The sequence below is a fragment of the Phocoena sinus genome, chromosome 3 (assembly GCF_008692025.1).
Source record: "Phocoena sinus isolate mPhoSin1 chromosome 3, mPhoSin1.pri, whole genome shotgun sequence".
Lineage (NCBI taxonomy): Eukaryota > Metazoa > Chordata > Mammalia > Artiodactyla > Phocoenidae > Phocoena > Phocoena sinus.
The window spans coordinates 9,052,998-9,067,078 of NC_045765.1; the positions used below are offsets into that span (position 1 = coordinate 9,052,998).

At 54.6% G+C, this 14,081-nt stretch overlaps 1 protein-coding gene across 3 annotated transcripts; it reads right to left on the reverse strand.

Annotated features, from left to right (window-relative positions):
* Positions 1-28: 28 nt before the first annotated feature.
* Positions 29-13,802, reverse strand: CCDC130 (coiled-coil domain containing 130). Of its 3 annotated transcripts, XM_032627621.1 has the most exons (12): positions 13,709-13,802; positions 12,938-12,978; positions 10,823-10,909; positions 10,508-10,732; positions 9,052-9,105; positions 7,549-7,631; positions 5,788-5,843; positions 4,041-4,101; positions 3,417-3,559; positions 3,149-3,321; positions 838-976; positions 29-727 (listed from the first exon to the last, which is right to left on the reverse strand). In XM_032627621.1, the coding sequence occupies exons 4-12, from the start codon at positions 10,508-10,510 to the stop codon at positions 246-248; spliced, it is 1,194 nt and encodes a 397-aa protein (XP_032483512.1). In that variant the 5' UTR covers positions 10,511-10,732; positions 10,823-10,909; positions 12,938-12,978; positions 13,709-13,802; the 3' UTR covers positions 29-245. The 3 variants fall into 3 exon arrangements, with proteins under 3 accessions (XP_032483512.1, XP_032483514.1, XP_032483513.1); XM_032627623.1 differs by lacking the exon at positions 5,788-5,843; XM_032627622.1 differs by lacking the exon at positions 12,938-12,978 and having other exon boundaries at positions 13,709-13,754.
* Between the last annotated feature and the right edge of the window lie 279 nt (positions 13,803-14,081).

A 14,081-nucleotide genomic window follows, 5' to 3' on the forward strand; every position in this document is an offset into this window, starting at 1 on the left:
GGGCCCATCTAGTAACCTGAGGCAGAGGCAAAGAAGCAGGGTTTTAATGCTGGGAGGTCGGGGGTCCCACAAGGCACAGACACCCTCTCCAGGACCAAATAAATAACAACTCCATTACTGTGAGGAGGTGAGGTCTGGGGAGGGTGGTCACTGAGCTCTCCAAGGGCTGGTGGGTTAAGGGGCTGCAGCCTGTGAGGGGCCTCCTCGGTGGGTCTTGGCCTCCTGAGTGAATCTGGCCCCCAGAATCACTCACTCTCCGAACCGGAGTAGTCAGCCACGAGGGAGGAGCTGAGGCTGCAGGGCTGGGGTGTGTCCTGGGGATTGGCTGCCTCCTGGGAGGAGCCCGGCAGGGGCCAGGGCCTGTCCTGACAGCTCTCCTCCTGCCCCGGTGGCCTACTGTTCTTGCACGTCTTGGCTGTCTCCTGATAACAGTCTCTGGGGGATGTGGGCCTGTCCTGGGCGGTCCCCTCTGGCACCCGTGGCTCCCCAGACTTGGGGGTCTCAGCTGTGTGCTGAGGGCTCTCTGGGACCTCCCGGGACCGCCGCCGCACAATGCCCAGGTGCCCCACGGTGATGGGGGAGCCAGTGGGAGCAGATCTGCGGTTCTGGGACAGCTTCTTCAGGACGCTGCTGGCTTTGCTGCTGCTGGCGCCAGGTCCCGGGCTGGAGGGGAACCAGGAGCGGCTGATGATCTCTGTCCGCTTGAGTTTCTGCTTGTCCTCATATGCTGGGGATGGGGAGAGGGAGGGGGGAGGAGGAGGTCCAGAGCCGCCCTCTGCCCGAGCAGCCCCCCATCTCCCCCCACCCCGACCCCCTCGCCCCCTGGCCCCCACGCACAGTCTAGGGTGTGGAACTTGAGCAGGGCGGCCAGCCTGCGGTCATCCTCCGTCTCCGGCACCAGCGGGATGTCCAGGCTTGCCTTGGCCTGCAGGGCCTGGTCCCTCTCTTCCTCCTCCTGCATGGCTTTTTTCTTTTCCTGTGTTGGGGAGAAGGGGTTGGGGAGGGATGGTGGGTGTCAAAGCTGTGCCTCTTTGCCCTCTGAGCTGGAGGGGAGACTCCCTCCAGCGTTCAGGGTCTCAGTTTCCTTCTCTTCAAGCTTATGGGAGGAAAAGGCCTCACACAGTGCTCGGGACATAGAATTTGTTCAACAGCAGGAGACACAATCATTAGTATGTGTACCACTGGGTTCTTCACTCATTCATTCTTTCCACAGATATTTACAGAATGTCTTTCTGGTGCCAGGCCTTGTTCTAGACACTAGGGACACAGCAGTGAGCAGACAAAATCTTTTGCCCTGGTGGAGCTGACATTCTAGTGGGTGAGCAAGACAAAGTGGTGAGGAGAGAAAGAATGCTGGGAAGAGGGTAGGAAATAGGCAGTGGGTTCAACTTTAAATGTGGTGTGCATGGTAGAGGGGGGAGTTAGGGACAGTATCCTAAGAAAACCATATTTGAGAAGAGGTGTCTGAGTGAGGGAGCCATGTGGGTATCTGGTGGAAAAGTGTGCCAAGGTGGAGGGAACAGCCTGTGCAAAGGCCCTGAGGCAGAAGTGCGCTTGCCAGTGAGGCGGCCAATGTGGCTAGAGCAGAATGAGCAAGGGAAAGGTGGAGATGGGGGTAAGGAGGGGAAGGGGCATATCATTTGGGCCTGGTGGGCCAAGGGGAGGACTCTGGCCGTTGGGAGCCACGGAGGGTTTTGAGCATAGCAGGGATGTAATCCCACTCAGGCGCTCGCTGGCGCCCCCTGGTGGCTATGAGGGGAACAGCCTGTGGGACACAGGGCATGAGCCCCTGGGGACCAGGGTGGAGGGACTGTGCTGGTCCAGGCAGGAGATGATGGAGGCTGTGGAAGTGGTCAGAGCCTACCAGAATTTGCTGACAGATGGGGAGAGGGGAGTGGTGGTTATAACAAGAGGAACCAAGGCTGACTCTGGGCTTTACGGGCTGAGTGTCTGGAAGGACAGAGATGCTTCCGTTACCGAGAAGCGGAGGATGCAGGCAGGGCAGGTTAGGGACTGATGGGGTTCCTTGGGATGTTACGTTGGAGGGTCCTTAGACCCCATTCGGGGACGCCCACAAGGCAGGGGACACCAGCTCTGGGCAGAGGCCTGGCCAGAGAGATACACTTTCAGTAACAGATAATTAGTAAGAGAACCCACAATTTCACTCCTAATAATAACCACCACAGAATGATCAGAAAAGGTGATGTGAAAAAATGGGAGTGGCAAGATGATGAATATGGAGCTTGTGCCTTGTGGGGTCGCCCGGGATGCTCCTGCCCGGGCTCTGTTCGCAGGCTCCAGGGGTGAAAGCTGCCCCACAAAGCGAGGGAAGAGGCAAAAGTTCTCATGTTCCCAAAGGACGTTCCACTGCCCTGTCGGATGCCCACGAGGGTAAAAAACCCATTTCTGTTTTACTCCTCTGACCCCAGACCCCCATTCCCTGTGACTTAGCTCCACTGAGTATTTTTGGCCCAACTGTAGTAGCCATTGTGTCACTGACAGCAACGCCCTAGGGTGTCCTCCAGCTACGACCCTGTCCCCCCGGGGTCGGGAGTCTGCGTTTGCACCTGTGCCCTCAGTGGCTCTACAAGCAGGTACAGGTGTCCGGCCCAAGCATTTACATGTTGAGATAGGCATTATACATTTTATAGGTAATTTCCTTTTTTATTTCTAGGGATTTGACTCTAGGGCTGATTTTGGAAATTACGTGGGGGTGGGTTGTCAATCTATGGATTTTGTTTCAGGACAGCTGAGCGGGCCCATGAAATATGTTAGGAGCTGATCAGTGCCCTCCCGGGCCTCTGCCTGCCCCGGCCACGGGGCGGGTGTCGGGACTCACTTGTGCCCCAGCTTGAGGATTTCTTCCCTTTGAGAGTCTGCTGTGAGGGCCAGAGTCCCCAGGGGAAGGGGCCACACGCTTAATAGTAGCTGCTGGGCTAGATGCCTCCCATGGGTGCTGTGATGTGGGGATGTGGTGGCGAGTGGGGAAACCGCGGGTGAAATGACCTCTGCCTATAGCTGGGATGTGGTAGGGAGTGGGCTGGACCTGGGTCTCAGCCTGCTTTTTGTTCTCCCCGCTCCACTGCTGGTGATGCCAGGCCACCCCCGCCTGCCCGTGGTCCTGACCCCGGGCCGGAGCCCTGCTCACCCGGAACCTTTTCCGCAGCATGCTGTTGAGGGCGAAGTCGTCCTTCCAGGCGCTCTGGGCCTCCTGGATGTGGCTCAGGGTGGGGAGGGCCTTCTTGAGCATGCTCCGGTCGGCCTCACCGTGCTCCAGTCGGAACATGGCATCTGTCTCCAGCTTCTGCTTCTTCTCGTGCTCTGCGAGAGTGAGAGCGGGGCTGGGCCTTCAGGGCCCTGGCTCGGGGCTGGGCTCAGGGTTGGCAGTGGGCCCGGAGCCCACCCTTGGCGCTCACCTGTTGTCAGCACCTGCTCGTTGTCTGCCATGTCCCAGCGCTCCTCCTTGCGCTGGGCGCCGCTCACGATCACGTAGTCGCAGTTGGCGGGGTCTGTCTGCATCTCGATGTAGTTGACGCAGAGGTGGCATTTCATTCGGAACCTGGCAGGGTGGAGGGCGACGGGCTAGAGTCAGGACACTGTGGCCCGCTTCCTTCCATCCGTGCGCGTCATCAACTAGTGTTCACGGAGCACCTGCTACATGCTGGGCTCCATGTCCGGGGGACAGCCGTGGGTGAGACAGATATGGTTCCTTCACCCCGGCACTGACCTTCTGTCTGGAGTTTGTTCACTTGTTCATCCATCCATTCATTTGTTCGTTCGTTCATTCATTCAACAAACCCTCCTGAGGGGATGGAGCAGAGCCTGCGGGGGCCTTGTGGGCCACGGGGAGGACTCAGGCTTTTACTCTGAAGAAGGTGGGAACCATGAAGGGTTCTACGCAGGATGTGCCCTGACTGACAGACCATGATGGTTTCCAGGAGACCCCCAGGGGATAATCATCAGGCAGAGGGTAGAAACTTCCCTCCGACTCAGACTCCTTTGTAGCCCCCTCACCCTGCGGCCCACCAGGCTGCCTCTACCTGTAGATCGGGGTCGTGTAGTAATTGCCAACCTTCTTCTTTTCTGCGTTGTAACGAACACCTAGGAGGAGAGGGAGAGAATGAGGCTAGGGCTCAGGCCACCCTCAGCGTCTTTTCCTGGGGTGGGGAGCAGATGGGGGTGGTATTTTACTCCCCTGCAGGGGAGACACCTCTGGAGGACACTGAAATTCAAGCACAGAAGAGCCATGTCTAGGCTGCGGGATGGGTGCTCAGGCCACAGAGGAGGGTGGGCTGGATGGAGCCAGAGGGCCCGGGTTCATACCCTGGCGCCACCCCGCCAGCTGTGCGACCTTAGGCCAGCTGCCCTGGCCGTCCGGCCTCAGGTTCCCCGTCGATTGGATAGGGATGGCTATGATGCCTACCGCACAGGGCTGGTGTGAGAACTGCAGAAGCTGGTAATACACACGGATCGCTTAACACTGGGCCAGGTGCTCAGCAAGCATTCAAGAAGGGTTGGCTTTTGGGAATTCCCTCCCTGTCGGTCCAGTGGTTAGGACTCCGTGCTTTCACAGCCGGGGCCCAGGTTCAATCCCTGGTTGGGGAACTAAAACCCCGCAAACAGTGGGGTGCGGCCAAAAAAAAGAAAAAAAAAAAAAAAAAGGTTGGCTTTTATTATTTTTCTAGAGAATAGCCAGGTTTTTTTTCCTTTTTCACTAATTAGATGGTATATTCTTGACTCTTATCTTGCTGACTGAGTGAAAAAAGCTTAAACTAGAAAAACAGAGCTTGGGGGGGTTGGTGGTGTGGCCTGGCCGGCTGTTCCTTTTCTAGGGGGGCTGCTTCTGTTCACGGCCCTGAGGTTGACCCATGTGTGGTGTCAGGCTGCGCCCTGCTCTTTGTCGCCTGAGCGCCTGGAGGCCTTTGGGGTAGACGCCCCTTGCTGGGTCTGATCAGGGGGATGTGTTGGGGGGAGTCATTCCACTTCAGCAGTGGGGTGGCCTGGCCCCTCTTTCTTGCACTGGACCCTCCTGCCGGGAGCTGCCGGCTCCTGTTTACAGAGCGAGCTGCTGCCCTGGGCCAGGCGCCGTGGGAAGGGCTGAGGATCCCTGTACTATAGTGGAGGAAACGGAAGCCAGGAGCGTCGAGTCACCTGCCGCAGGCCTCAGGGCTGCTGACCAGGGCCGCGGACCCATGTCTGTCCATCCATCTGTGCACCTGTGGGCACGATCAGGGGTCTGAATGCTCACGGTAACAGTAAGGGTAGTGGCAGCAGCAGGGTGAGTTTACGAGCCCTTGCACATGCCACGTGCTGTGCACTAAGCACTTTCTTTTTAATTTATTTTTGGTGGCACTGTGCGGCTTCTGGGATCTTAGTTCCCCCACCAGGGATTGAACCCACGCCCCCTGCAGTGGAAAGCGCAGGGTCCTAACCACTGGACCGCCAGGGAATTCCTTGCACTAAGCACTTTTATGCCACACAGGCGGGCACTCATACCACCTGAATTTCACCGATGGCTAAATCGAGGTACAGAGGCTCAGTCGCCTGCCAAGGGTCACCAGCTACGAAGTGGCAGAGATGGGATTTGAACCCAGAGCCTCCTAACCGCTCTGCCACGAGGCATCCACAGCCCACCAGGCACTTGAGCCCACTGTCCCCTATTCGACTCCTGATCGGGACCCCGGCGGAGACGGTCTCGCATGGCGCCCAGCAGTTAAGGGGCTCTCTGGCCATGGGGCTGAATGGTGGGGGTCAGGGTGGGGAGCAGGGGAGCGGGCGGAAGCTCACCCATGCCGATGTGGTTCTTGCAGCCATCACACCAGATGTTATAGGGCATCTCAAATCTACACAAACAGAGAACAGCTCATTTGTCCCCGTCCACGTGGGCTCTCCCAGGATCTCCAGGTCAGCGACTCTGGCTGCAGTCACATTGCAAAGGGCGTGCAAGTGGAAGGGTAAAGAACGGTGGTCATTCTTGCAACCAGGCCAGGGCCATCACGTGGCTCTCTGGCCAGCTGACCCAGTCTGGGCGAGCGTCTCTGCTGGGTGCTGCCCTGTCTTCCATATCCCACAATGTCAGCTACACAAGTTTCCAAGCAGAGGAGGAAGCAGGCTTCAGGGAGCACTGGTGTTTGATTCCAGTTGAGCTACGTTGTTGTAGTGACACTGGATTTTTTTTGTTTTTAATACATTTATTTATTTATTTTTGGCTGCGTTGGGTCTTCGTTGCTGCGGACGGGCTTTCTCTAGTTGCGGCGAGCGGGGGCTACTCTTCGTTGTGGTGCGCGGGCTTCTCACTGCGGTGGCTCCTCTCGTTGCCAAGCACGGGCTCTAGAGCGCAGGCTCAGTAGTTATGGCTCACAGGCTTAGCTGCTCTGCGGCATGTGGGATCTTCCTGGACCAGGGCTTGAACCCGGGTCCCAACCCCTGCGCCACCAGGGAAGTCCCTGGGTTTCTCTTATCCAGTTCTATTTGCAACGTGCAATTCTGGCAAATTTCCATTAACAGCAGTAATGGAGCTTCTCTTTTAAAACAGAACCATTAAGTAATGAATAATAAGGTGAATTTAAGACACCGTACAGATGAGATGAGGGCTTGGCAAACAGAAGGCAGGGTGGGTGGCTGGATCTGGAGTGTGGAGGCACGGCGGGAGTTGGAGGTGACCTTCAGCTCTGTGACTCTTGGGGCCACTGCTGAGATTTGCATCTTGACTACTTTTCCATAGATGTTCCTGCCTCTGATGGTTTTGTCACTGGATGCTCTGCTCAGGCCCAGGGCGGACCCCAGAGGCTGAGGGCAGAGTTCATGAGGCAGAGAAGGAGGCAGAGAGGGGCTCCTTCTGGGGCGACACAAGCTGGCTTCTGCTTCCTGCCACGGCTGACCCACAGGGTGCTGGCCAGAAATAAGAGGAGAACCCCGGAATAGCCATCGTCCTGGCTTGACTGCAGCAATGGCTGTGATTCTTTATCCTCCCCATGTCCGTGCCCTTTGCAAGATGACTCTGCAGCCATTCCTGTCAAGAGGTGGAGTGTGTTGCCCACCCGCTCCCTGCATCATGACTTGCTTTGGGGAATCAATGAGACAGAAGTGACAGGGTACCAGCTCAGGGTCTCTGCCTCAAGAAGCCTTGCATGCCTCTGCTGGCTCTCTTTTGGAACCCGGCTGCTGCTGTGTGAACAAGCCCAGGTTAGCCGGCTGGAGGATGAGACTTGGAACACAGCCCAGTCATACCAACCAAAGCCATGCTGGACCAGCCAGTCCCCAGCCAGGCAACCCCCAAACATGTGAGACAGCCCAGCCCAGGTCAGCCAAGACCAGCCAAGGGCAGCAGAGGCATCCAGCTGAGCTGCAGACTCGTGAACAACACGAGTGCTTAACATGTGCTTATCGTTTTGTTACGCAGCAATGGCTGACTGATACAGCAACTTTCTGCTTTATGGAATTAAGACCCTGCAGCACTGGGCAAAATCAGGGGGTGCTGAACACTCCTTGAGGTTGACACCAGGTGGCACAAAGGGCAGGGGTCCTCAGGTGATGCCAGGGCCTTACCTGATGATGAGGATGCCCTGGGACAGCTTCCGAGCCCGCTCCCGAAGAGGGTGGCTGTTATGGTATCTGTTGAGTGAGCCATGCTGTGTGGAAAGGAAGAGGGAGCAGATTAGCACTGCTGAGCTGGGGGAGCTCAGGCCCTCTCTCACAGGCCGAGAGAGGCCTCATTCTTATGTCCTGCTGGGAGTGTAAACAGCAAAATGGGAGGCACTTAGGCTTGGAATCAGGAAAACAGGAGTCTGCATCTTACCTCTCCCATTTAGGAGCTAAGAGAGCTGTGTGACCCTGGGCAGTGACCTCACCTTTTGCCTTCCACAGCCCTATGAGTCAACTGCGGACAAGGATCATAATTACCTCCAGGTGTTGTGGGATCAGGTGAGATGACAAGACCAGCAAACCTCTGCTGGGTACTTTAAGTGTGTCATCTCACTTTAATCCCGCAACGTTTCTGGGAGGTCACGTTGTTTTGTTTCCCCTTTGGACCTATGGGGAGACTCTGGTGTAGAAAGACCGAGTCATGTGCAGGGGACCACATAGCTGGGACATGCTGATTCATTTACTAGCCCCTTACTGAGCGCCCAGTGTGGGGACACAGATGCAAATGAGACAGATGAACATCCCTGCCCTTGAGGCGCGGACGTTCTAGAGGGGGAGATGGGGGGCTTCCCTGGTGGCGCAGTGGTTAGGAATCCACCTGCCAATGCGGGGGACACGGGTTCAGGCCCTGGTTTGGGAAGATCCCACGTGCCGCAGAGCAACTATGCCCGTGCGCCACAACTACTGAGCCTGCGAGCCACAACTACTGAGGCCCGCATGCCTAGAGTCCATGCTCCGCAACAAGAGAAGCCACCGCAAAGAGAGGCCCACATGCTGCAACAAAGAGTACCTCCCGCTCGCTGCAACTAGAGAAAGCCCGCTCGCAGCAACGGAGACCCGATGCAGCCAAAAATAAATAAATAAAATAAATAAAGAGAGGGGGAGATGGATAATACGCAAATAAATGGGTGATGCATCAAGGAGTTAAGAAGGCTACGGAGAGAAATAAAGCACTAGGTCATGCGATAGAGAATGAGAGGGTGGTCAGGGAGGCCCTCTGTGAGGAGAGACCTAAAGGAAGGAAAGGAGTCTTGGGGTCAGAGGGAGGGAGAGGTTCCAGGCAGAGGGAACAATGAGGAGGCCAGACGAGCTGGAGCTGGGAGGGTGAGGGGATCTGACCCAGAGGCCGTGTGTGGGACCTCATCCTGGACTCCACTGGAAACACACCACACCTGACACTGGGCATGCTGGTGTTTACATGGGTCATTGACCAGGGTCACACTGACCACCTGGGAGGGAAGGCTGCCCCAAGACTCAGGTGACAAGTGCAAGGCAGGGAGACCTTGGGGGCCGCCCGGGCTTCTGCAGCTGTTGTTCTGACTCCAGGAGGGGATGAAGAGCGTGTGGCCCCTACCCGGCGGGGTCGCTATGCTGTCGTGGACACGGAGAAGGAAGCCTGCCCCTTACCTTTGTAGGGTTGAAATCCGGAGGGTAGTACTTGTTTACGCCTTTCCTTTCACCCTGGAAAGCAGAAGAGAGACGTGAGTCAGAGAGGGTCCTACGGGAGACCTACTTGTGCAGCCTTGAGGGGCGAGACCTGGACAAGGAAGACAGGGATATCCTGGAGGATGGCCCAGGGCTCCGTGTCCCATCAAGGACTGGTGACTTGGGGGAAAAAGCCCCACTGTTGGGAATTCCCCGGCGGTCCACTGGTTAGGACTCAGCACTTTTACTGCCGTGGCCTGGGTTCAATCCCTGGTCAGGGAACTAAGATCCGGCAAGCTGAGCGGCTCAGCCAAAGAAAAACAAACAAACAAAACAAAACCCACCATCATCGCTGTGGAAAATTCCACAAGGGTTAGACTCTCCTAGAGCAATGGCTTTCACAGTTATTTTGGGACCGTGACTTAAGGTAAGACATATTTAACCCCAAATACACAAGCACAGGTTTCAGGAAAGAATGCTCACCCAGCTGTGAATCTCTCTTTTAAATGCTGACAGCCAACTGCTGAATTGACTTATTGACTTAACGATCCACTGAAGCAGTGGGTCTCAAACTTGGCGGCATGTTACAACTACCTGAGGAGTTTCTAAAATACTGATGCCTGGGACCCACGCCCAGAGGTTCTCCTGACAGAGGACCTGCTCTAGGGCATGGTGCCTGGACACAGGGCTTTTCCAAAGCAACCCTGGAAAACACGTGTATATACACATCCTTGTACATACAGGTCCATTCACAATAGCCAAATGGTGGTAACAACCCAAGTGTCCATCAGTGGATGAAAGGATAAACAAAATGTGGTCCATCCATATAATGGGATATTATTCAGCCATTAAAAAGGAAGGAAGCTCTGATATATGCTGTAATGTGGGTAAATCCCGAAAAAATCATGCTAAGTGAAAGAAGCTGGATACAAAGGGACACATGGTACATGATTCCATTGATATGAAATGTCCAGAACGGACAAATCTACAGAGGCAGAAAGCAGACTGGTGGTTGCCAGGGGCTGGGGTGGGGCAACGGGAGTGACTGCTATTGGGTATAGGATTTCCTTTTGGGGTGACGGAAATGTTTTGGAACTAGACAGAGGTGGTCATTGCAAAATATTGTGAATGTACTAAATGCCACTGAATCATATGTTTTAAAATGTTAGTTTTATGTTATGTGAATTCCACCTCATTAAGAAAAAAAAAAACAGGAAAAAAAAAGAAAAAAGCTCCCTGGGTGATTTTAGTACACAGCAAAGTTTGAAAACCACTGCACCTGAAGACCATGATCCAGAGTTTGAAAATACCTGAGAACTTGGGGTCAGGGGTGGGGAAGGAGACTTTTAGGGGAGGGAAAGGGCTATTCAGGGGACCCCTTCCCTTCACCTAAAGATCAGAAGAGAAACCCAATGAGCACAGCCTGTCTTCTACTCACCATCTTGGAAGCTGCCTACTGGTCCTCAGCCGCCACTCAGCCTATCTGAAAAGACGACGAGACACTGCTTTGTCGATTCACTGCCCAGTGCCACCCTCCTGGACAGCCTGGCAGACAGTTGCGGCTTCTCTGTGAAGATGTGGTGGGCTGTGCGTGGTGGTGGTGGCGGCTCAGATGATCCTCTCTGCAGGTGTAGGAGGCATCCAAGGAGCGGCGTTTGTCTGTCTGGAAAGGGAGTGTCCTGTTCACTCTCCATCCAACATATATTTCCCAGCTGACACTTCTCATCCCTCCATGGCCCCCATCATCGCTCACCTGGACGAGTACAGTCACCTCCTTCCTAGGCTCCTGGCTCTGCCCTTGACTCTTATGGTCTGTTCTCCTCGTAAGGGCTAGAAGGATCTGTGAAAATATAAATCTGAACTATCACTTTCCTGCTTAAACGCCTCCAGTGATTCCCATAGCTCTGAGGATCAAGTCAAACCCCTCCCCATGGCCTATGGGGCCCCTGCCTGCCTCTCCGAGCCCACCTTTTACCCCTCTCCCTCTCACTCGCTGTTTCAGTCACACTGGCTTCCTGGCTGCCTTCGAAAGCTAAGCAGGTACAGGCCAACTGCCTTGAATGCGGCTAAACACCTACAATACACAGGATAACACCCACGAGTGTTCTTTGTCACAGGTCTCAGCTCAAACATCACCTCTGTCAGAGGCCTCATCTGATCACCTGATCTAAAGTCACTTCTTCCCTGGAGCTTCCACCTCATCACCCTGTGTCTGTTCACTTGTTTACAGTCTGTCTCCTCCGCCAGGTGCCACTGTGCTCCGTCTCCGGCACCCAGGACAGCTCCTGATAAATGCTGACTTCATCAACCTCTGATAACTGACTGAGGTTCCATAAGACTCAGTGTGGGTGACACAGAGACACTGGGAATTTGGGGTGAGCAGATGCAAACTATTACATATAGAATGGATAAACAACAAGGTCCTACTGTATAGCACAGAGAACTATATTCAATATTCTAAGATAAACCATAATGGAAAAGAATATTAAAAAAAGAACATATATATATGTTTAACTGAATCACTTTGCTGAACAGCAGTAATTAACACAACATTTTATGTTTTTATTTTGTGTGTATGGTACGCGGGCCTCTCACTGCTGTGGCCTCTCTCGTTGCGGAGCACAGGCTCCGGACGCGCAGGCTCAGTGGCCATGGCTCACAGGCCTAGCCGCTCCGCAGCATGTGGGATCTTCCCGGACCAGGGCGTGAACCCGTGTCCCCTGCATCGGCAGGCGGACTCTCAACCACTGCGCCACCAGGGAAGCCCTAACACAACATTTTAAATCAACTGTATTTCAATTAAAAAAATAAATAAATAAAAAAGAGAGACAGTATGAGGGACTAAAGCGTAGTCCAGAATGGGGATTGGCAGATTTTCTCGATTGAGGGCCAGAATTTGTCCCAACAGCTCAACTTGGCTCAACTCTGCTGTCACTGCTAGAAAGCAGCCATAGACAATATGTAAATGAATGGGTGTGGCTGCATTCCAACAAAACTTTATTTGTGGACCCTGAAATTTCAATTTCACATGATTGCCACATGTCACAAAATATTATTCTTTTTTTTTGTTTGTTTTGTTTTGTTTTTTTTTGCGGTACACAGGCCACTCACTGTTGTGGCCTCTCCCATTGCAGAGCACAGGCTCCGGACATGCAGGCTCAGCAGCCATGGCTCACGGGCCCAGCCGCTCGGCGGCATGTGGGATCCTCCCGGACCGGGGCACGAACCTGCGTCCCCTGCATCGGCAGGCGGACTCTCAACCACTGCGCCACCAGGGAAGCCCTTATTCTCCTTTTGATTTTTCCCCAACAATTTAAGAAGTTAAACCCATTCTTTGCTGGTGGGTTGTACAAAATCACGCAGTGGTCTGGTTTTGGCCTGTGAGTGTAGTTTGCTGGCTCCTTGTGCTCGAGTCAGGAAGTCTCTGTTTCTGCAAACTTAGCTGTGCGCTCTCTAATAGTTACTGTGTGCTACCTGCTGCACAGAGTCCAACATCATTGCCCCATTTACTCTATACCATGTTAGTATTATCTCCAGTTGACGAATGAGGACGTGGGAGCTTAAGTAACTTGCCAGGGGTCAGAAGCTGATAGGAAGGCAGAGCCAGGGTGCAAAGCCCCAGATATAAAGTGTTCCACCATCCCCCCAAACTCCTCTCCACCTCGGATCCTCCACCTGTAAAGTGTGCCCCTGGACCAGATTTTCTTAAAGTCACTTCCAAACTAAAAATGCTTTTGCCAACAAAATAGCTAAGTGCCCACCCAAGCTTTGGGGGCACAGTTCCCTGGGCTGGAATCCCTGCTCCATTCCTCACTAGCTGGGTAACCTTGGCCAATGTCTGAGCCTCCCTGAGCTTATATTTCCTCACCTGTAAAGAGTGGATGACGGCAAGAGGACTTTTTGGAGTTGCTGTAAATGAAATAACATACAAACATGGGTAATGCTTGCACAGAGTGAGTACTCCACTTACAGGAGTTGGGGGTCTTACCGTGGTTTTATCACCCCAGTGAGTGGTACAGGTGGGGCTACAGGGTGGATGTATAGAAATCTCTGGTCCTCGGTGTCAAGAATAATGATAAACCCCACTGGCTCAGGGCATAATGCTTGGGCTTGGATCCCGACTCTGCTTTGCTTGCTAGCGGCTTGACTTTGGGCAAACTGCTTCTCTCTCTGAGCCTGTTATCTTATTTGTAATATGGGGTTTATACAAGTTTCAACCTGATGAGGTTGCTGTCAAGACTCAGTGAGGTAAAGTATCTGGAAGAGCGCCTGATGCTGAGTTAAACGTTTGTAGTTCTGATTATTTCTCATGCCAAACCGTTTTACAAGCGTCATTTAAAAAAAATCTTCACCAAGACCCAAAGAAATACGGGCTTACTGTCCCATTTTCCAGATGAGGAAAACCTTAAGAGGTATAATATGGGCTAGGGTCAGGTCTGGGGTCGCAGCTAGGGCCCGGGGTTTTGTGTCGAGGGTCGCGGCTGGGGGGCGGGCAGCTCCGAGCATCGGGCCCACGTTCCCAGAGCCCCGCGGCCCCCGGCGCGTTCGACCCCATAGGGCGGCTCCGAGGCCGGGTGAAGCAGTGGACGGACCCCCAGGAGTACCGGGCCTAGCCGCCCCTCTGCCCGCCTGCACTTACCTGCCCTCCTCCTGACGTCACTCCGCGCCCGTCCCGGAAGTCCCTGCTGGACGCGTAAGGGGGCGTGGCGCACTCCCCGCGTGACAGGGACGCCTGCGCGAGGCGGGGCGAGGCGGCAGCGCAGCGCTGACTGGCTGAATGTCGAACACGCCGCTCGCTGACAGCCGCCGGAGTGGACCAATCCGGGCCTGCCCTTCCCAACTGCGCGCACTACACAATGCCCCACCCTCGGCCCCGCCCACTTTGCCTGATCCAATCCGAGGCCCGCCTTTCTGATGATGCTCTCCAGAGAGCGGGATTTCGCCAGCTGAAGCAGTGGAGCGAACACCAGCTCCTGGGCCAAATCAAACCAGCCCCTTGCGTTTGAATGGCT

Excerpts from the sequence above, each read along its gene's own strand:
- CCDC130 (XM_032627621.1), bottom strand. Across the intron at positions 5,844-7,548 it reads CAGGGCATCCTCATCATCAG|ATTTGAGATGCCCTATAACA; the intron begins GTAAGGCCCTGG and ends CTGTTTGTGTAG. Across the intron at positions 3,322-3,416 it reads CGAGCAGGTGCTGACAACAG|AGCACGAGAAGAAGCAGAAG; the intron begins GTGAGCGCCAAG and ends TCACTCTCGCAG.